The 21,924-nt window shown below is 41.3% G+C and overlaps 1 protein-coding gene and 1 non-coding gene across 2 annotated transcripts in view; both read left to right on the plus strand.

Annotated features, from left to right (window-relative positions):
• Positions 1-9,907: 9,907 nt before the first annotated feature.
• Trnav-cac (transfer RNA valine (anticodon CAC)) lies at positions 9,908-9,980 on the plus strand. Its single transcript has one exon. It is a non-coding gene; the product is annotated as a tRNA-Val (tRNA).
• Positions 9,981-15,371: 5,391 nt separating this feature from the next.
• Stox1 (storkhead box 1) overlaps positions 15,372-21,924 on the plus strand; it is a 53,706-nt gene continuing 47,153 nt past the window's right edge. The window contains exon 1 of the mRNA XM_026394658.2: positions 15,372-15,681. Within this exon, the coding sequence (XP_026250443.2) occupies positions 15,372-15,681 (310 nt within the window). The remainder of the gene's footprint in view (positions 15,682-21,924) is intronic.

Below are 21,924 nucleotides of genomic sequence, written 5' to 3' on the forward strand. Positions count from 1 at the left end.
ATTAAAGCATGATGAAAACATCACGCTACTTGTACATAGCAAATAGCAAAGATTTTTTCTTTAGATACCTGAATATGTACTAATTCCAGCAAGAAAGAAATTTTATCTTCAGTGATTGACTGGTTCCAGGCCAACCTTGGTAAGTTCTCTGGTGATGAGTGATTCCTGAGAAACTTCTTGGAGCTGAATCCCCTTAGCTAGTTAGAACTCTAAATACTGGTTAGAATGTCAAAAATATGATAGTAGGAACTGTAAGTTCCCTTCCATGTGGTCTTTCTGGCCCAGCATGCTTCTTTCCCCCACCTCCTATACTGGAGGTTGAGCCCAGAGATACTCTACATCCCCAACTGTTTTTATTTTGAGACAAGGTCTTGGTAAATTACTGAGGCCACCTCTAATTTAAAATTCTCTTGCCTTAGCCTTCTCAGTCACTGAGATTATAGGCATGTACCACTATGCCCAGCATAAACTTGGCTTAAACTGGGAACCTTTTGAAAGAAAAGGGGGTTGCCAAAAATACCTACATGACACCAGATACTGTCCAAGGCAAAGTGGAAGATAGGGTTTATGCTTATTTACTTTTTACTTTAGGGATAATATTGACGTTTTGGTGTTCACTAATTTAAAAAAACTAGCCTCAGGGGCTGTAGTTCAGTGGTAGTGTGCTTGCCTTGCAGGAGCGAGGCACTGGGTTCAAGCCTGAGCACCACATAAAAATTAAATTAATAAAGATATTGTGTGTCCATCTACAACTAAGAAAAAAACCCTATATACTTAGCCTTTCTTGTGTGTATAGAGAGCATATCACATCAGATAAGATGGGGTACTACTTAAATCATTGAATCGGCTCCTTATTTCAGCCCATTAGTAGTAGAGTCTGAATGTATTCATTATGCCTATTCAGAGTCCTTGGTTCTAGTTTGCATCCAAATCACCTGGAAGGCTTGTTAAAACAAATTGTTGGGCTTTCCTCTCAGACTCTTTCTCATTCAAGATTTCTGGGTTTGGGTCTAAATATTTGTACTTCTAATAATTTGGAGAACCTCAAAACTAAGATTTCTCTACTTAAAATATGTGATAAAAACTGGGAAAGGAGTAAGTTTTCTTGGAGATCAGGCTTTTTCTGTAAGTGTAATATTTCTATGTTGGATATGCCATAGTATGCGCTAAAAAAAACTTATTGAGTGAATGAATGAATGTCTAGGATGTTCAGACATAATGGTTTGTTAAGTGGTAAATGCTTGGTAGGGAGAGATATATAAGTAGTGAGTGCTACTAGCTGGTTTGAGGAAGAACACTAGAGGGACCCAGGTATGGTGGTACACACCTGTAAGCCTAGCAGTTTAGGAGGCTGAGGCAGGATCATGGAGTTCAAAGCCAGCCTTGGCAAGTTAGCAAGGCCCTAAGCAACTTAGTGAGACCCTGTCTCTAAATAAAACATAAAAAGGACTGGGGATGTGACTCAGTGGTTAAGTGCCCCTGGGTTCGATCCCCAGTACAAAAAACCACTAGAGGGAGTAGGTTACTGGACTAAAGGGGACAAGATTAAAGAACCAAGGTGGTCAGCAATTCGAAAGGCCATTACAGGCAAAAATGACAATGGAGAAATCAAGAAAATGGCAAGGCAGGGATTAGGCAGATGTAAGAAATCTGGGTGGGTCTCTTAAAGGAATATGAATTGTAAAGAAAGACTTTCATTTACAGAAAGATAAGGTCTAATGTCTATTTAAATTTAGGGGATAGATTTATGCATATGCCTTTGTAATTGAAAACAAAGTGGAATTTTCAAGGCTTATATTAAGAAAACACTTGTCATTTAACCTTTAGGAAGAAATTTTTAGGAATATGCAAGGGATGTTTCTTAAGATTAATATGCTCTTTGAAACCTCATACCAGCTGAATGTCCTGTCAAAACAAAGTTTGTCAGGCAGAAATTACAGCACTACTAGCTGGGCATCATGGCATATACCTGTAATCCTAGCAACTCAGGAGGCTGAGGCAGGTCAGCCTCAGCAACCTAGATTCTGTCTGAAAAGAAAAAATAAAAAGAACTGGGGAATATAGCTTAGTGGTAAAGTGCCCCTGGGTTCAATCCCCAGTACCAAAAAAAAAAAAAAAAAGCTCCTACCATCTCATTGTCATAAATACGTTTATTATGTACCAAAGAAGGAGACCTATCTGCTCACAAATGTTTTGGTTGTTGTAATTTGGTTACTGTGCAAGTATCCCTTGAGGCATATTAGAGTTTCAAGGAATGAGAATTGGTGACCTAGAGTATATTGATAGTCAGTAGAACTGATGATGTAAGGGGCATTTTATTTGCGTTGCTCTTCCACCGGCACCCCCATTCCAGGAGTATGGGATAGTCCAGATTTGTGTGTTCAGGCCAACTTCACTTTCCAGAGGTCTCATCTGGTAGGTGGAAAGAGAAAGGGTGAAGAGATGGTAGTCTTCCAGTCACTGTGTTACTAAATCCATACAAATGTTAAATTTCAAGGAAAGTTTTTCTGAATGACAGTTCAGCTAGGGGCAGAGCCATGAAGTCATAATGTGGCCCCTATTGTAATGATGTCATAGACTATCAGGGAAGATTCAGACCTGGACTCAGCAAATAACTTTGGCAGAGGCCAGAAACCGCAATAGGGGTTCACGCTATATTTAGGGCACTTAAAGTCTAAATCCATTGGTATGATGAATTCCTAACATGTCAGACACAGTTTAAATTGTCTCAGAAACCTGATGAGCTTAAATCTACAGTTTGAAGTTGGGGACATACAGCTCAGTGGTAGAGTGCTTGTCTAGCATGTGTGATGCCTTGGGTGCAATCTCAAGCACCCAGGGGGATAAAAAAAAAAAAAAAAGGAACTTTAAAGCAGACAGCTTGAAGAAAACTGATACTTCAGCTAGGCAGGGCTGAAATGTAGGTTTAAACTTGGGTGGGAGGGCTGGTGGGGTTGTAGCTCAAGGGTAGAGTGCTTACTTAGCATGTGTGAAACAAACTTAAGTTTGATCCTCAGCACCACACACACACACCAAAAAAAAGTTATAATAAAAAACTAACACCAATATTCCATTGGAACAGTTAAAAAAAAAAAAGACTCGGTAGTTTTACAGAAAGTCATTAATTTAAAAAATCTATCTTAATATATTTAATATGTTTTGTTAATATAAGTGAGCCTAATTTCAAATGGAGTAAAATCCACAGTAACTAAAACTAAAGCCCCTTTTTAAAATTTTTTAAAATTCTTTTTAGTTATACATGACAGTAGAATGTATTTTGATTATATATATTATACATACATTTATATATGGAATATAACTTCACATTTTTATGATTGTATATGATGTGGAGTTACACTAATCATGTATTCATATAAGAACATGGGAAAGTTGTAGATGAACACAATATCTTTATTTTTTAATGTGGTGCTGAGAATCAAACTCAATGCCTCACACATGCTAGGCAAGCCTTCTACCACTGAGCCACAACCTCAGCCCCTGTTAATTTATTGTTTTAAGGCTGTCATGTTTGGCTTTGGGTTGTCTAGGACCTCTAGTAGTCTGCAGATAAACATCACTGTAGGCAACTGAGGTAAAAATTGTGATCCATAAACTTCTTGCTTTCCCAAGCATTCAACATTGCTCTAGCAGTGCTCTTAAGTGAATTCAAGACCAGTAAACAAAATTAACGCTTTTAAAGAGTAAATGTGTTTTTCATAGGAGAGCCTAAGCTGCTGTGAAGTAGGAAATTTTATTGATGCAAAGTGTATGAGTATGTCAGGACAGCTTCTCTTTTTCTTCTTTTTTAAATTTTGAGACAGGGTCTCTTTAAGGTGCAGAAATTGACCTTGAACTTGAGATCCTCCTGTCTCAGCCTCCTGAGTTGCTAGAATTACAGGCATGCACTACCATACTGTGTTCCCCTTCTCATTTCTCAGTGGATATTTTAAAACATCTTTTCCTTATGAGGATATTTAAACTTTAAAAAATACATATATTTCAGGGGTTGAGGGCATTGCTCAGTGGTTGAGCATACGCTTAGTTTGCACGAGGACTGGGATCAATACCTGCACCAAAAAATACATAGATAACTTACTGAAGTATAGATTTAGATATTTCAATTGCCTTTTAAATATTTGGTCATAGGCATTGTTTTACAATCTCCTGAGAGCAGATGGCTTTCCAGTTCACCAGTAGCCTATACCTAACAAGGAAGAGTGCCATATGATCACTTTTATTTTTCCTCCCTTGTTTCGCTAGTACAGCAGTTTAATTATTTGTAGATGGTTATGAGGGTACCTGTATGAAGTTTTTTATAATTCTCAAATTTGAAGGATTTAACTTCAGAATTCAATTCTTTCCAGCACCCCTCCTTTTTTGAATGTTAGCATTTATTTGTATTTTCATGGCCTTTTCCCTAAAGTTGAGTGCAGATTTTACCTTTGGTTACACATGTTACACATTTGGTTCCAGTTAAAACAGATTGATATGGTAGTGTTACTATAGTAGTTGAGGCAAAGGAAATTTCATAAAGCACAGGGAACATCTATAGAAAGCCATTTTTTAAAAGGTCATTAAAATACTTATCTTGGAGTTCAGAACTTTTAAAAAGCTTTCTTACATCTAAGGACACTAAAGAGTCTTGTCTAGCATGCACAAGATCTTGGATCTTATTCTCAGCACAGTACTGGGGATTGAACCAGGGTTGCCCTACTACTGAGCTACATCCCCAGCCCTTTTTATTTTTTTTGAAACAGGGTCTCACTAATTCTCCATACTGCCTTTGTACTTGTCATCCTTCTGCCTCATTGTTTTAGAGTTTCGGGATTACAGTGTATGCTGTGGTGCCCAGCACACAAAAAATTTTGTGAAAGAGATTATATATGAATAATTTGCATTCCCTGGCTCATGATCTTTCTAAAATTTCAGTTTGAAGATAAACTTAAAACAGATTTGTCTTGGAATAAGTTTGCTATGACATTCTCCTTTGCAAGGTCTAATTAGAATTTGGAAAATTAATATAGCAGTTAGTAATCTAAATTTCAGTGAGAAATTGCTCGTTTTAGTCCCTATTCTAAAAGTGAGAAAAGGCAACAATAATAACAAAATTTTTGTCTTCATGATCCCCAGGTAAATGCTAATGTTTCACATTATTTGGCCTTAGTAAAACCATAAGTCCTCTTCCTAATTGAACCTATTCAGAAGATCTATTCAAGATTGTATTTCTAAAGGCAGATTATTAGTTATCTCTAACAATTTTCATTTTCCTTTAGGCAAGTGGGAAAAAAGGCTCCTAACATGAAAGAAATTATTTCATGGCCATTCATTTTCTTACTCATAGATGCATAGACATGACCACACAAAGACCACTGCTGTTTCTGGCTATAACATAAATATTTAATTAAAGGAAAACCTACTTTGAACCATTCTTCCATAAGGCATAAAGTGTACTAGCCTTGGGCTACACTAATGTCATTTCCCAAAAACATCTGTTACTTATCCCAGGGTTTTTGCCAGTTTTGCAAACTCAGAAAGCTTTCACCTGGCTATTGAAATGTGTTTAGGAGATGAATTTTTAACCTTTGAGCTGCTATATCGTAAAGAGAATAGCTAACCAATTACCACTATTAGAATCTAAACTTAGAATAAAATGAGAGAGTCCTGCTGGGTGCGGGTGGCACACACCTATAATCCCAATGGCTCTGGAAGCTGAGACAGGAGGAACTCCAATTCAAAACCAGCCTCAGCAAAGGTGAGGCACTAAGCAACCCAGTGAGACCCTGTCTCTAAGTAAAATACAAAATAGGGCTGGGGATGTGACTCAGTGGTTGAGTGCCCCTGAATTCAATCCCCAATACCAAAAAAAAAAAAAAAAAAAAAGAGTCCTAAAAACCAAGCTTTTATAGCCCCATTGTTCCTCTGTTTTAAGTTTGGCCATGTTTAGCTTTTGATTGCCTGGAAACTCCAGTAATCTGCAGATAATGCTTTAATTCATTGTTGCTTTAGTAATATTCTCATTTTAAATTACTAATAATGTGTTGTAAATAAATGACTACTTCCAAAGATTCTTCTTTGGGCTGGGGTTGTGGCTCAGTGGTAGAGCATTCACCTAGCACATGTGAGGCCCTGGGTTCGATCCTCAGCACCACATACAAGTAAATAAAATAAAGGTATTATGTCCAACTACAACTAAAAAATAAATATTTTAAAAGAAATAAAAATAAAAGATTCTTTAATAAATAACTGGTTCTTTTCTGGAAGCCATTCATTATTTACCTGGGTCAAGATTTTAAAGAAAGTTATTTCCTGTTGAGTGCAGTGGCACATCCCAGTAATCCCAGCAGCTTGGGAGGCTGAGGCATGAGAATAACAAGTTCAAAGCCAGCCTCATCAATTTAGCAAAGTCCTAAGTAATTTAGTGAGACCCTGTCTCCAAAAATAAAAGGGCTGAGGATGTAGTTGAGTTTTAAGCACCACTGGGTTCAATCCCTGGTACAAAAAAAAAAAAATCATGTGATTCCATTTCCCAAGATTATGAAGTCATGTGTACATTTCTCTTACAGTTAGAGAAAAGTGGTGGTTAGCTCTGTTAACATAAGTAGTTCAAATGGCAATTGACAAAAGTAAGATGTGAGGTATCACATAGGATAGGAGTTTAATAAAGGTACAATACATGGCATTAAGTCTGTGTGGATAGGAAGGCTTGATTGACCTGGCATATTAAAATGAGTTTTATTTTGGATAAAAAACAAATTGTAGGGCTGGGGTTGTGGCTCAGTGGCAGAGCGCTTGCCTAGCATGTGTGGGGCACTGGGTTCGATTTTCAGCACCTCATATCAATAAATAAAATAAAGGCCCATTGACAACTAAAATATTTAAAAAAAAAAAAAAGCATTGTGAATTCAACCTCTGGCTCCATTCTACACTTTAAAGAAATGCTAATTCAGGCCAGCTGTGATTTAATTCTCATATTGAAAGTTAAACTTCTTAAAATAGCAGAGTTGAAAGTTAAGTTGCACGGTAAGAGCCACCCCTCTGTTTTATAATCATCTTAAGTGCTATTTTTTAAAAATATTTTTAGTTGTAGATGGACACAATACCTTTATTTCATCTATTAATATTTTTTTTAAGTTTTAGGTGGATACAATATCTTTATTTTACATTTATGTGGTGCTGAGGATCAAACCCAGTGCCTTGTGCATGCTAGGCAAGCACTCTACCACTGAGCCACAACCCAGCCCATCATTTATTTCTTTTTATGTGGTGCTGGGGATTGAACCCAGTGTCTCACATGTGCTAGGCAAGCATTCTACCCCTGAGCTACACCTTGAGCCCCTTAAGTGCTGGGTTTTTTTATTTTTTATTTATTTATTTTTTTTTTTTAGTGTAGATGTGGACACAGTGCCTTTATTTTGTTTGTTTATTTTATGTGGTGCTGAGGATCAAACTCAGTGAAGATTTTTACATTTTAAGACCTTTACATTAAGACATTTTATTTTGCTCCTCTACAGACTGTTGAATAAACTAAATCTGCTCAGTTCCAAATCAGGGTTGATACTAACTTGATCTAGTCATCCTGCTTCACACCTTTGTCTTACCATTTTGTTCAGGGAACCATTTTCTTGATTTTCACCGGTACTGTCAGGATGTAATAGAGGGTATATGGATGAGGAATCCTGGATTACTGCTGTTAAGAAGCTTAAAGAGCTTGGTGTGGTGGCACATACCTGTAATTCAGTTTAAAGGTAGACTCAGCAACTTAGTGAGGCCTTAAGCAGCTCAGTAAGACCCAGTCTCTAAATAAAAGTAATATATATATATATTTTTTGGTACCAAGGACCACTGAGCCATATCCCCAGCCCTTTTTTGTATCTTATTAATAGACAGGGTCTCACTGAGTTGCTTAGGGTCTTGCTAAGTTGTTGAGGCTGGAAAGCTAACTCATGATCCTCTTGCCTTAGGCTCCCAAGCTGCTGGGATTACAGGTGTGTGACACCAGGTCCAGCAAGAACTTCTTAATAGGTAGAAAGACAGTAGAAGTCTGTTTTTCAAACAATAATAATTTCTGGATGCAGAAGGGAAGGTGCCTTAGCATTTTTTTTTTCTCCTCTTCCCATAAGAAACAGAAGAGAAATTCAAACTAGGAGGCTAGGGCTTCACTAAAAACAGGAGTTTCTCTGAGGATCTGGACACTGGGAGTGGGGCCAGCTTATATTTAGTGGAATTTGGATGTGGTGGGGTACGAGGCTCAGTTTATTCCATCTGCTGCAATAAAACTGAAGAGAAGTATGGTTTCTCCTTTAAAATCCTAATGCTAGGGCTGGGGCATAGCTCAGTGGTGAAATCCTCATATAGAGTACGCGAGACTGTGGAGTTCTAACCCCAGCATTTCAAAAATGAATAAAATCCTGAAACTGGGTTTAGCATCTTGCCTTAGGGCTCCATACTTTGTGAGTATGTGTAAAGAATTAGTTTGACTTTCTATATTTCACATAAGAATTTTGCTAAATTTGTTTAGGCTCCAGGACACTTGGTGGCACAAATATTTGACAGGGTGATGCTCCAGCTTTCCTTTAAGAAGTAATATTTTTTAGACTCTAAGACCTGCCTTCTGACCCTAAGTTTACTGGGGTGATAGAGTGGTGGAGTCTTCCACTGGGTTGGAAGGCTTTTTGGCTTTGGGTGGCCCAAAGTGCAGAAGAGCCAGCTGCCTTTTCTCTCCTTCCTCTTGCTGGAGTCAGAGTTCAGTCCAGTCTCTCTCCCCTCACTGCAGTAATCCCCACCTTGAATAGTCTTCCTTGCTATCTTTGGCAAGTGATATGAATAATTCTTTCTTTAAAGTTCCCTATCCCTCACCTCCCTTTCTCTGTCCTCTGACTCAACACAGTTGCTTAGTGTGGAGTCTTACATTTCCCTTTGAGAAGACAGTCTCCAGGTAAGTTTGTTTTCTTGTGAAGAGAAGAAAGGTGCTATAGAAGAGCATAATACAGAGAATGCAGATGAGAGATGCTTTCTAGCAGGGTATGGTGGTGCACACCTGTAATCCCAGTGATCAGAAGGCTGAGAAAGGAGGATCACAAGTTTAAGGCCAGCCTTAGCAATTTAGCAAGACCCTCAGCAACTTAGGAACACCCTGTCTCAAGATAAACAAAAGGTCTGGGAATGTCACTCAGTGGTAAAGTGACGCTAACCCTAGATTCAACCCTCATCTACAACCCCCTCCCAAAAAAAAAGAAAGAAAAAGAGAAAAGAATGGAGAGAGATGCTTTCTAAATTAGCCTTACATGTCAAGGCTTGATTTTTCTGTGTTAAAAGAAAATTCAGCATATGAACTTTAGTGTGGAAAAAAATTTTTGAGACAGTTAATCCAAACATCATTCTCACTATAATGTGTGCAGTAAACAAACTTGGGAGAAGCCACTAGAACCCAGATGTCTGGGTGTGTGGTGAGGCTGTTCCTTAAGGCTTTGCCTTCGTCATTGACTGGATAACCAAGCAATTCACCCTTCTAATGAGAAATGCTTTTGTGTATGGTGACATAAGATAGTGATAAAGTCACAAAAACAGTGTTATCCTCCTTCAAGTACTAATTAAATTGGATTTGATTTAGGTTGAAGAAATTTATGTGACAAGCACTGGGCTAGGGCTGGGTTGCAGAGATGAATCAGGTAGGAACCTGGCCCCAAGGACTCAGGTTACCTGATGAAGCAGGTAACTAAATATTCTAGACCCTTAATACTTAAGTGTTATGAAAGGGTTAATGATTTGCTTGAGAGTATATGGAATCTTTCTGGATGTGTCACAGATTTTAAAGAGCTGGGTTTTATAAGATACCAACTGGTAGAAACAAGGAAGGGTATTCTAGGCAGAAGAAATAGTGTAAGTAAAGATGGGAATACTTGGGACTGGGGATATAGCTCAGTTGGTAGAGTGCTTGCCTCACATGCACAAGGCCCTGGGTTCAATCCCCAGCACCCCCCACCCCACCCCCGCACCAAAAAAAAAAAATTGGAACACTTGTTCTTAAAACCTAATGTGTGGCCAGAGCAAAATGTCCTGTTGTGTATTGGGAGAGGAAGAAATGATGGAGTTGGAGAGGAAGCTAGAAAATAAGCCAGGTCAGAGTGTGAGTTATATTGAATGCCCCTCTTAGGACAGACACAAGGTAGATGTGAGTATCAAAGGACCAAGTTTATCTTCTATACCAATTATCGTGGAAGGTATGAATTTGTTTCCCTTTGGTTAATTTTTCTAAACCAAATAAATTTTTTTTTTTTTAAACCAGGGATTGAATACAGGGACACTCAACCATTGAACCACATCCCCAGCCCTTTTTTATGTTTTATTTAGAGACAGAGTCTTGCTGAGTTGCTTAGGGGCTCACAAGTTGCTGTGGCTGGCTTTGAATTCACGATCCTCCTGCCTCAGCCTCCCAGGCTGCTGGGATTACATGCTTGTGCCACCACACCTGGCTTCTCAATCAAATAAAATCTAACTCTGTTTTGTTTGTGTGAATGGCCAAAAATTGAATTTTGGGGACTGGAGTTGTGGCTCAGTGGTAGAGCACTTGCCTAGCATGTGTGAGGCCCTGGGTTCGATTCTCAGCACCACATACAAACAAAGATGTTGTATCTGCTGAATACTAAAAATAAATATTTTTTTAAAAAGCACCACATATAAATAACAAAAATGAATAAAAATAAAAAGGTCCATCAACATTTAAAAAAAATTTTGAACTTTGTATGAGGTAGTAGTTGGGGGCAATCTTGAGTTTTCCAAGAATCTTAGGGTGAGGGAAATTTACACGGTACTCAGGAAATGGGGAAAAGGAGCCCAATCTTTTTCTTGGGGTGCTCATTATAGTTACCTTGGTACCTGCTGCCACACTACTGATGTTGAGAGCTACTCCTTTATTTCCTCCAATCATCCAGCTCATTAGATTTGTGTTGGCTCAGAGAGGCCTCCCCAGTTGTCCTTCCTGCATTGAGGTGTTTCGGAGTCTCTGTAAGTACAGGCAAGTGTCCCTCCATCTTGGGCACTTTGGGGAAAGGAAGCTCCAGTAGTGTCACCTCAATTCAAAGGTACTAGCTTCCCATTTTTTTCTAGGACAAGCCATCTTAATCTTCAAGGCCAAAAGTTCTGTACAGATCCTGTACCTTGAAAAACTGCTGTACTACTTAAAATCAATGGCAACTTGGATGAGCTAAATAAATCTTCATCAAAACTATGATAATGGAGGCTGGAGCTGTAACTCAGTAGTACAGCACTTGCCTAGCATGTGTGAGGCAGTGGGCTCAATTATCAGTACCGCATTTAAATAAGTAAAGGTACATCAACAACTAAAAAAATTTTTTTAATATGGTAATTGGTGCCAGGCTCAGTGGCACAAACCTATAATCCCAGCAGCTTGGGAGGCTGAGGCAGGAGGATCCCGAATTCAAAGCCAGCTTCAGCAACTTAGTTGAGGCCCTAACCCTCTCTCTAAATAAAATACAAACAAGTGCTGGGGATATGGCTCAGTGGTTAAGTGCCTCTAAGTTCAATTCCCCAGCACAAAAAGTAAATATATATATATATACACACACACACACACACACACACACACACACACACACACATATACATACACACATATATGATAATGGGAGAAGTCATGTATATAGTGATATCTCCTTTTTTTTAAGAGAGATCTGTCTTACTAGAAATTTCAAGCCTAACAAGGAAAGGAAAAAAAAAGTGAAGTAAATTGTTATAAATTATTTACTCTGGAGAGAATAAATTGGAGAGTTATACTATTTTTCAAAAGGACAAGAATTAATCTCTTACTGCCCTGAAATATGTTTTTGAGAATCTTTTTTTTTTTTTTCCCCAATGCTGGGGATTAAATCCAGGTCCTTGAACAAATTAGGGAAGTACTCATCACTGAGCTACATCCTCAGCCCTTTTTTATTTTTGTTTTGAAACAGAGGCTCACTAAATTGCCTTGGTTGACCTTAAACTTGAGATCCTTCTGTCTCAACCTCCTAAATAGCTGAGATTATAAACATAAGACACCAAGCTTCTATTTTTGCAACATGTTCTATTTTTTAGCAGTTTGGGCATATTTGGGGAATAGCCAATTCTTTGGGGGGAAATGTAGGAAAGTATCTGGCTATAGTTTAAAAATTTATCTCCTTACATTCTTTATTATTATTATTATTATTATTGTTTGCTAATTGGACTAGCTTAAGCAAAATTGTTAAGAATTTCTTACATTTAAACAAAGGATTCCAATGCTCAAGATAGTTCTACTTCATAATTTTAGGACAAGGGCTGGGGATATGGCCTCAATGGTGTGTGCTTGCTTAGCATTATGAGGCCTTGGGTTCCATCCTCAGCACCAAAAATTTCCATAATTTCAGATCCTGAAATAGCTAGCTTTTACATTGTAGCATCTTTTCAGCTGCAGCCCCTTGCAAAAATCCTATACATCTCTGTATTTTCAATTCAGATTCTTGGAAGAGGTAATCAAACTAAGAACAACTTTTTACACCAGGCAACACAGGTCTATTGAGTCAGGGGATGGTCTTTTGGCCTCACCTTCTCATGTGTGTGAATGAGAAGACACTGGAATCACTGCTTCACCATTTAGTGCTTTGTCCTCCTGGACCAGCTGTCTATACTTGCTGACCTTTTATTTTGCTGCAGGAGATGTGATTTAATAATATTACTCTTTCAGAGAATTAATTTTGCAGATAAAATTAGATCACAAAGGTAAAAACACTAGCAGAGTCCAGGTACAAAGTGAATGAATAGTAAACAAATTGTTACCATCTTTGTTGTGAGAAAGACACTGTCCTAAATGTTAGCAATATGGAGATCGAAGTCCCAGTTCTCCAGCATGGGAAACACAGGAAGGTCACCCTTGATCCAGTAAGGTGAGTACCATGACAGAACCAGAGAAGAAAGTATTATCCCCCAGTGGGATTACACAGGCAAAGAAGATTATTACATTTGTCCTCCGTATTTATCCATCTATCCAGCTTGGAATCAGAATTCAGATGCGGATGGTTATGTCAGGTTCATGTTCTTATTTATTTATTTTTGTGGTGCTGGGAATGGAATCCAGGGCCTCACACATGCTAGTCCAGGATTCTATCACTGAGCTACATAAACTCTAAGCCCTCATGTGCTTATTTGAAAATGAAGTCAGATTTTTTTGTAGGGAAGCCTGACTTAACTGGTTATCTGACTTCATTTCTTACCACCCATGTGACTGGAATATACTTCTTAATCCAACGAGCTGCAATTTCTTCTGTGGAAAAACAGATAATAATGTAGGTTGAATATCCCATATCCAAAATGCTCAGGATCAAAAACAATTTAGAGTTCTGATTTTTTTTGGATTTTTGAATATGTATACATGCACAATGAGCTATGTTGGACGGGTCCCAAATCTAAACACAAAATTCATTTGTTCCATTTACCATATGCATATAGCCTGAGTCATTTAAACACTGTGTGGAATTTTCCACCTGTGACATCATGTTGGTGCTCACAAAATTTCAGATGGTAGAGTTGTGAAATTAATACTATTGTTATTATCTGTCATTTGTTGTGTGCTTACTAAGAACAGGCTATGGATTAACCTGAATTATTATAGTTAGGATGACTGATGAGCCCAAAGTCTGGAATGACTCCCAGATCTTGCTAAGCATCTTTATTCCCTCATGATACTGAGTAATAGTATTAAGCTGGAAGCCCTGCCTTTCCCTTTTTCAGCTAGTTTGCTTGCTTGTTTTCTTTCCTCTCTCCTTCCCACTGAGGTCATTTTCAAATGCTCCTTTTCCTCAAGGAACCCTCATCCAAGGCCCCTCAGGGTTCCAGCCGCTTTGTCCCTTAGCATTTGAATTGTCCCTGGCTGCTCTGAGGCAAGGTACATTGTCTACCTAGACAGATCACATGCTTTCCTTCCTTCTCCCCCTCATCCTGCCCCAGAATGGCCTCTGTCTTCTCTACACCCCCAGGTTCAATCCAGGGCTGAGTCCCATGGATTTCACCTTACACTTCACCAAACGAAATGGCACCTCTTCAACACTTTGCTTTCCTCATTTCTCAAAGAGTATGGGAAATCCCTGGGGCGGGAGCAGATTCTAGAACTTCAGAAAGTCATGGATAAAAGGATCCTCAGTTTAGCACTGTGGCCCACGCCAGTAATCCCAGCTGCTCACTAGAGGAGGCAAGAGGATCACAGGTTCGAAGTCAGCAACTCTGCGAGGCTGTAAGCAACCTGTCTTTAAATAAAAAAAAAAAAAAAAAAAAAATTAAAGGGCTGGGGATATAGCTTAGAGATTAAGCACCCCCAGGTTCAATCCCCGGTTCCAAAAAAAAAAAAAAATCTTCAGTTCACTTTCCTGTAAAATGAGTTTCTCCAGTTCTTGAACCACACGGAACCCCCACTCCCAACCCCAAACTGGGAACAAAATTCCTGCTGAGAAAGGAAGTTGAAGGACTGCAATCCCTAGCCTTGACAGCCAAAGAAGCCCGGGAGCCGAGATCTGTCCCCTGGCCCCGTTCTAAGTTGGGATAACTAAATCTTATCTGGTACAGCATCTGCTTTTTGTTTCTACAAATTGAACTGCTTTTGGAGGGCTGATGGGGAAAAGTAATCAAGTTGCTTCTCTCCACTTTGATCAAACTGCATACATAAAGTTTATCTTTTTGAGTATTTCTTATTCGAGTGAGGGGTGGAATCTGGCAAGCCGGATCCAGGTAGGAACCCTAGGCTAGGCTGCCGGGGACATTCTAAAGTTAGAGAAGCGAAATGACTTGCGCAGACAGTTTAGGAGCAGATTTGAGACTCAAACCTGGGTCTCTTGACTCCTGGCCACAGAGAAGTCCACGATCCCCAGCTCCGGTCCTCACAGAGCATCCCCAAAACCAAGGTGACAGGGACAACCCTGATCCTCTCTGCTTCGGGACTTTAGTGCTACAGCTCGCGCTGCCGTTGGCGACAGCTCAGCTATCCAGGGGACTGTGGGAGCTCCCCCAGGATTTAGAAAAGCTCCAGCGCGGGCCCTTCGAGCATAGGGAAGTTTCTCCGGGCTGCCTGAGGCTGGGAAATGAAGGGGGTCGCCGGGGCGGCGATCAGAACCCAGGCGTAGGTGTAGAGACCGAAGCTCAGCTCTTGGAAACCCCTCTGCGGCCCTGCGCCGGCTGGAGCAGTGGCCGTCCCACCCCTGGCTTGTCGGCCCCGCCCCCTGCAGCCCGTTCCCCGGGCAGCCCGGGCAGCGCGCAGTCAGTCGATCCCTTCCGCCGGGCGTTCAGCGCCCGAGCTGCCAGTGCAGTCGGCCGCTGGGCTAGGCAGCGGGTTTTCAGTCGTGCGCGGCAGCATGGCCAGGCCGGTGCAGCTGGCGCCGGGCTCGCTGGCGCTAGTTCTGTGCAGGCTTGAGGCGCAGGAGGAAGCCGGGACTGCGGAGGAGCCGGGTGGGCGCGCGGTGTTCCGTGCCTTCCGCCGAGCCAACACGCGCTGCTTCTGGAACGCGAGGCTGGCGCGCGCCGCCTCGCGGCTGGCCTTCCTGGGCTGGCTACGGCGCGGAGTGTTGCTGGTGCATGCACCCCCCTCCAGCCTGCAGGTGCTGCGCGATGCCTGGCGTCGCCGAGCGCTGCGCCCACCTCGCGGCTTCCACATCAGGGCGGTGGGTGAGTGCAGGGCCCCGAAAGGAGCGGCGTCCCGCGCAAGCTGCAGGGACCGGTATGCGATCCCCTGCCACAGGGATGAGACACAACCCAGAGAGAACAGGAGTTAGGGGGTGAGGGAGCCAGTCATGTGACTGGAGGAGGGCTGGCTTGCTGAAACACTCTGGAGACCGTTCCTCCTGTTAGGACACTGAAGCGTCAGCCCCCAGGGTGTGCCTAGCTCCAGGATGCCTCCTTTCCGCAGCTCTTTAAAAGTTCCTACACGGTTCCTGGAGGAAGGAACTTTCTACTTAGAAAAGTGATGCTGTGGGCCGCCAGAGCTGCAGTCAGAAGGCAGGGGCTCCCGTCTACGCTTCAAAGGAGAGCTTAGGGAAGAAGGATCTGTCGAATCTGGCTTCTCTCCCCCTTCCCCCGCCCTCTCTCTTCTAACTAAACTACTGACTTGGAGTGTCCTGCTGTACTGCATGGTGTGGTCGTTTGGATTCAGGGTCTAGCAGGTTTTGGGTTCTTAACTGCTGGGGAAAAGAAAGAGGTGGTGCTCTGGACACAATCCCTCCCACAAGCTTCCACCTTCCCATTCTTTGTTAGAAAACAGACGGCAGCATTTTGCCTGTGTAAAATAGCTTCTCATTTGAGAAACCAAGACTGCACCAGTGAGTGGTCACTGATACTGGCCACTAGACTAAGGTAACAATGCCGCAACCAATCATATAGCCTAGTATTTATGTGGGTTGTATTTATATGGGCTTGTGAGGTCCATTTGATGGAATGTTGTTGACAAACCACCAGTTGTTCCAGCCCTGAGTTTTGATTCCAAGGAACCCCTCTATCTTAGTCCATAAATCTTCTTCCTCCTTCCATCTGAGGAGGAGGAGCAGTAAATAAAAAATTGTTTCAGTCCCCCAGGGCAAGAGAACAGGGGATGACACCTGATGCTGGGTGTCATCTCTCCAAGGACAGCTGAAGCAGCTACAGGCCAGTGCAGCTAATTTTTGTTTGTATTTTAAAATTATTTGTTTGTTTATGTTTGCTGTACTGGGGTTAACCCAGGGGCCCTTTACCATTGAGCTTTTTATTTTTTATTTTGAGACACAGTCTTGCTAAGTTGCTCAGGCTGGCCTTGAGCTTGTGGTCCTTCTGCCTCAGCCTCCCAAGTAGCTAAGATTACAGGTGTGCACCACCATTCCTGATCAGTGCAGCTAAACCTTGGCTTCTCATCTCTGTTCTGTCTGCCTCCTCCCCACTCCCACTTTTTTTCCTTAAAAGTAGCAACTACAACAAAAAGCACTCATTGCAAAACCATATATGCACATTTTATCTTCTTTTACATGAAGGAGTGAGTGAAGAAAATAGTTTTCTGGCTCTGAGAGCAGTGAGCCAAGTAGCCAAGCCAAAATCCTCACAGGGAAGGGGTCTTTCAGACAGGCTGGATGAAAAACTCTTTTCAGTTCTGTGTCCTGGGTTTTTCTGGTTTTAATTAGTGGTTACATTCTCTGGTTCTCCCACCCCCCACCCCTCTTTCAAAGGGTAAGCATAGAGTCTATTGCATCAAGGGAGTAGGATGCAGTGGGGATCTAGACCTGGGAGTAAAATAAGAGAGGGCTTATGCTAAGTCAGAGGCAGCCATGATGCCACTATCTGGGCCCACCAAGCATTGCTGAATACTGATATAGAGACAGACAATTTCCTTCCTACCAACAAAGATGTTGTGTCCACCGAGAACTAAAAAATAAATATTAAAAAAAAATTTTCTCTCTCTCTCACTTTTTTTTTTAATTTTAATATTTTTAGTTTTTTTTTTTAGTTTTTGGCGGACACAACAACACAACATCTTTGTTTGTATGTGGTGCTGAGGATCGAACCCGGGCCTCACACATGCCAGGCGAGTGCGGTACCACTTGAGCCACATCCCCAGCTCCCTCTCTCACTTTCTTAAAAAAAAAAAAAAAATTAAAAAAAAAAAAAGACAGATGTTGGTACACACCTGTAATCCTGGCTACTCTGGAGACTGAGGAAGGAGAATTGCTAGTTTAAGGACAGCCTCAGTAATTTAGCAAGACCCTGTCTTAAAAGGGGGAGGGGCTCAGTGCTGGAGATATACATCAGTGGTAAAGCACCCCTGGATTCAATCCCCAGTACAAAAACAAACAAACAAAGTAACAAGAGAAAAGCATAACAGATTTATTTAATCAAAGTTTTGCATGACTTGGAAGCCTTCAAAAATGATCCAAAAGAGGGGCTGGGGTTGTAGCTCAGCAGTAGAGCGCTTGGCTAGCTAGCACATGTGAGGCCCTGGGTTCAATCCTCAGCACTACATAAAAATAAAGATATTGTGTCCAACTACAACTAAAAGATAAATATTAAAAAAATTTTATTTAAAAAATGATCCAAAAGATCCAGGGAAGGCTGTGGCTGTGGCTCAGTAGTAGAGCGCTTGCCTAGCATGTGTGAGGCACTGGGTTCAATTCTCAGTACCACATAAAAATAAATCAATAAAATAAAGGTATTGTGTCCAATACAACTATGAATAAATAAATAAATAAAGGTATTGTATCCATCTACAACTATGGATATTTAAAAAGAATAGGCCAGAGAACCAGGTAGGTCTTTAAAAAAGAGAGAGAGAGAGATCCAGGGAGAACTGCTTGTTGTAATGCTCAGATCGAACGAAGAAGGGACAGCCACGTAGGAATGAGACTGGGCAAAAAGCTATGACCTGATGGTGATGGACGGATGGGGGAATCCCAGCAAGGCCCGTTTGTTCAGATACCTTGGCTTCTCTGTGCAGCGTTCTTTCCTCACATATGTAGGTAAGGACCGCTCTGGAATGAGAGTCTTATGATCTACTATCAGACAAAATAGGTCAGAAAATTTCATTATGGCCAGATGTTAAAACACAGTAAGGTAGGGGAAGGTTAGAGGAATATTTCTAGGTTTTATAGTTGTCTTTGGAAGAAAGAGGTCTAATCTCTGTGACCCACCTTGAAGAAAAGGAATCCTTAGGTCTGCTTTGGAAAAAGTAGAACTGGAGAAGGAAAGACTCTGCCTCTGAGGCCATCCTCTATTCAGAGTCCCCAGCATGCCAAAGCACCAACTGTTCTTCTGAGCCTTGACACTGTTATGTGGATTAGTCCTCTGTGTCACCGGTGTCCCCATCCTGCGCCCACTAGGTAGTGCTGCCTGTCACGTAACTCAGGATGCAGTAGACTCCATTCTGTGTTTTTCTCCTGGGTCATCATACCTGACCTGCATCCCTGGACAGGAATAATTTCAAGGTTTTTAATTATGTCCTTACAGGAATTTGGACATTCAGCTGGAATTTGGACAAAACCATTCATGTGTGTGTGACACCCTTGGGTTTAGTGCCCCAAAAACAATAGGGGAAAACAAAACAAACAAACAAACAAACAAAAAATCCATGAGAACATTTTGAGGAGCAAAATTGGAGAAGAATCTTATTTGATACCAAGTGATGGATGAACCAGGGGTGTTTGTGGGTACTCTTGTTTTGAATAGTATTGTTAATTACTATCCAATTTGGGATCCTGGGATCAGATCAATAGAGAAGAGTTGTCAGGGCAGCTTTCAGGCCTCCAATAGAGTCCCAGAGGGTGGTGAAGACAGAAGAAACATCTTTCCCCCAACGGAAAAATTTCCAGTCTGCTTGCTTTATGGGCTTCCAAAGCCAAAATGGGCTTCCAAGAAAGTGAGAGAAGAGCTGCTGTGGACACAGGTCTCACTCTTGTTACTTTGTGGGAAAGAGCAAAATGCTAGAAAAGGACAGGAAGAACCAATGTGGTCTCTTTGCTGTCCAATTTATTTTTCTTTTAAGGCTCATATAGTCCTGCATTAAACCATCTGGGCACATGGAGTATTGCTATTGGTCACTGCTACAGAAGATGCAGGAAGAGGAAGAGGCAGGCCAGTTTTATAAACCCAGCAGTCATATGGCTCCAGGGAGCCTGCTGGCTGTGCAGACAGGAGTGACCCAAGTCCCCAGGCACAGACCTAAGCATAAATCCTGCATTTATGCATTCTCCAAACTTTGTGCCTTTTCTTTCCCTCTTCATTTTCTGTACATCATCTTTCCTCTAGTGAGAAAATCGATGCCAGGAAGAATATTTTTCTAAAAAGAGGGACAGTTGGATCTTTAGTTTGATGACAGGGAGCTCACTCTTCTTTTGTGTGCTAGTCCCCAAGGGTTTTGTGTTTTGTTTTTCATTAGCAAATGGCGTTCTGGAAACTGCCAAGAGACAGCTGTTTACCCAGCAGCTGTGTGTGCAGGGAGTGGAGTGGTGAGAGGGGACACCTGCCTTTGTTTGGGAGACTCTGTTGCTACTGAGACCATACCTACTGTGACACCAAAGTTAATGGTGGGAGGCCACTTGGCCAAATAAGTTTGTTACATTCTGAAAATTAGAGCAGAGGTGTCACCACCCTTTCACACCCAGCAGGGCCTGGCATCTTTTCTCATTGGGTAAAAATGCCCCAAATGTCCACAGCTCTTTTATTTATAACACTGGCTTTATGAATTCATTCATGTGCCAAGTACTATTCTAGATGTCTCTGTGATGTTTGTTTTGTGGTACTGGGGATTAAACCCAGGGTTTCAGAGTGCATGTGAGGCAAGGTGTCATCGTCTACTACTGAGCTATGCCTGGCTCTGTTTATTTTGTTTCTAGATAGGTTCTCCCTAAATTGCCCAGTTTGGCCTTGAACTTTCAATCCTCCTGCCTCCAACTCTTGGGATTACAGACTTGCATCATCACACCTGGGTTATATTTTAATGTATCTTTCAGTCTTACCTGTGCTCAAAGATAAGGTGGAGTCAGTCTGTTTCTTCCATTCAATTCAAGAGGGTACAGCTGGGCTGGAGCTGTGGCTCAGGCTGTGAGGCCCTGGGTTCGATCCTCAGCACCACCTAAAAATAAATAAATAAAATAAAGGTATTGTGTCCATCTACAACAACAACCACAAAAGAGGGTCTAGTTGAGTGGGAGGCCATGTTCCAGAAGCTGACTGGTGCACACAGTCTTCTCCGTCCCACCGTGATTGATACACATAGGCCCTAAAGTTTCTGCTTTGGGCAAAAGTTCCCTGGTGTGTGTTTGGTGGGTAGTGCTGGTCAGGCAGGACAGCCTGGCCAGGAGGAAGTGATGGGAGGACCTTTCCACTTTTCATGTACTTCCTACCTGTTCCTCTAGATACCTCTGAGTGCAGCCTTCCAGTCATAGAGATATCAAGGTGGAACTGTGAGTGCTTGTGTTGGAGTGGTAGTACTCTTGCCTGGCATGGGTTTGATCCCCAATACTACAAAAAAAAAAAAAAAAAAAATTTAAGTTTTAAGTACAGTAGCAGTATAGAGACCATTACTAATTAATGTTACATGTCAATGGTTGATTTCAGGATCTATCTTGGTTTGGGAGAGGAGGAACAGTTCAGTGAAACTTGGTGCCTGATGGCAAATCTCTGATACCTTTTAACTCTCCTGTGACCTGAGGAATGGTGTGGGGAGAGAGAAAGGGAGTGAAATGACTCTAGCTCTGCCTTTCTTCTGAAGTCCTACTTGATTAGCAGTAGGGCCTCTTGTAGGGGTTAGCGAAAGGAGTTTGTAGGTGAAATTTTTATTTAGTGAACTGCATAATTTTTTTCAATGCTTTTTGTAACTTTTTTTTTTTCAGACAGTTCTCAATATTTTCCTAAACTGGCCTTGAATTTGCCATCTTCCTACCTTTGCCACCTGAGTAGTTGGGTTTCAATGTACCATAGCATCCTGCATGAAATGCACAGACGTTAAATGTACTTTTTTGTATGTGTGGTGAACCCAGGGGCACACTACCACTGAGCTCTATCGCAAGTCCTTTTTAATTTTTATTTTGAGACAGGGTCTTGCTAAGTTTCTGAGGCTGGCCTTGAATTTGCCATCCTCCTGCCTCAGCCTCTGGAGTAGCTGGGATTATAGGAATGCACTACTGCATGTGGCATTCTGATTTTTTAAAACCATAAATAAGTTTCACCTGTTCAAGAATGTCACATAAATGGCCTCTTTTGTAAGAGGATTCTTTCTCTCAGCTTAATCCTGAATTCATCTTGAATCTTGAAATTCTTCCCTGTTTTTAGTTTGTTCCTTTTTGTCACTGAATAGTATTCTATTGTATGAGTATATTGTATGTCATAGTTTATTCATTTTCCCTTATGTAGACACCTGGATGTTTCTAGTTTATGGCTATTATGAATAAAGCATCT

Source organism: Urocitellus parryii, chromosome 5, assembly GCF_045843805.1.
Source record: "Urocitellus parryii isolate mUroPar1 chromosome 5, mUroPar1.hap1, whole genome shotgun sequence".
NCBI classification, from domain to species: domain Eukaryota; kingdom Metazoa; phylum Chordata; class Mammalia; order Rodentia; family Sciuridae; genus Urocitellus; species Urocitellus parryii.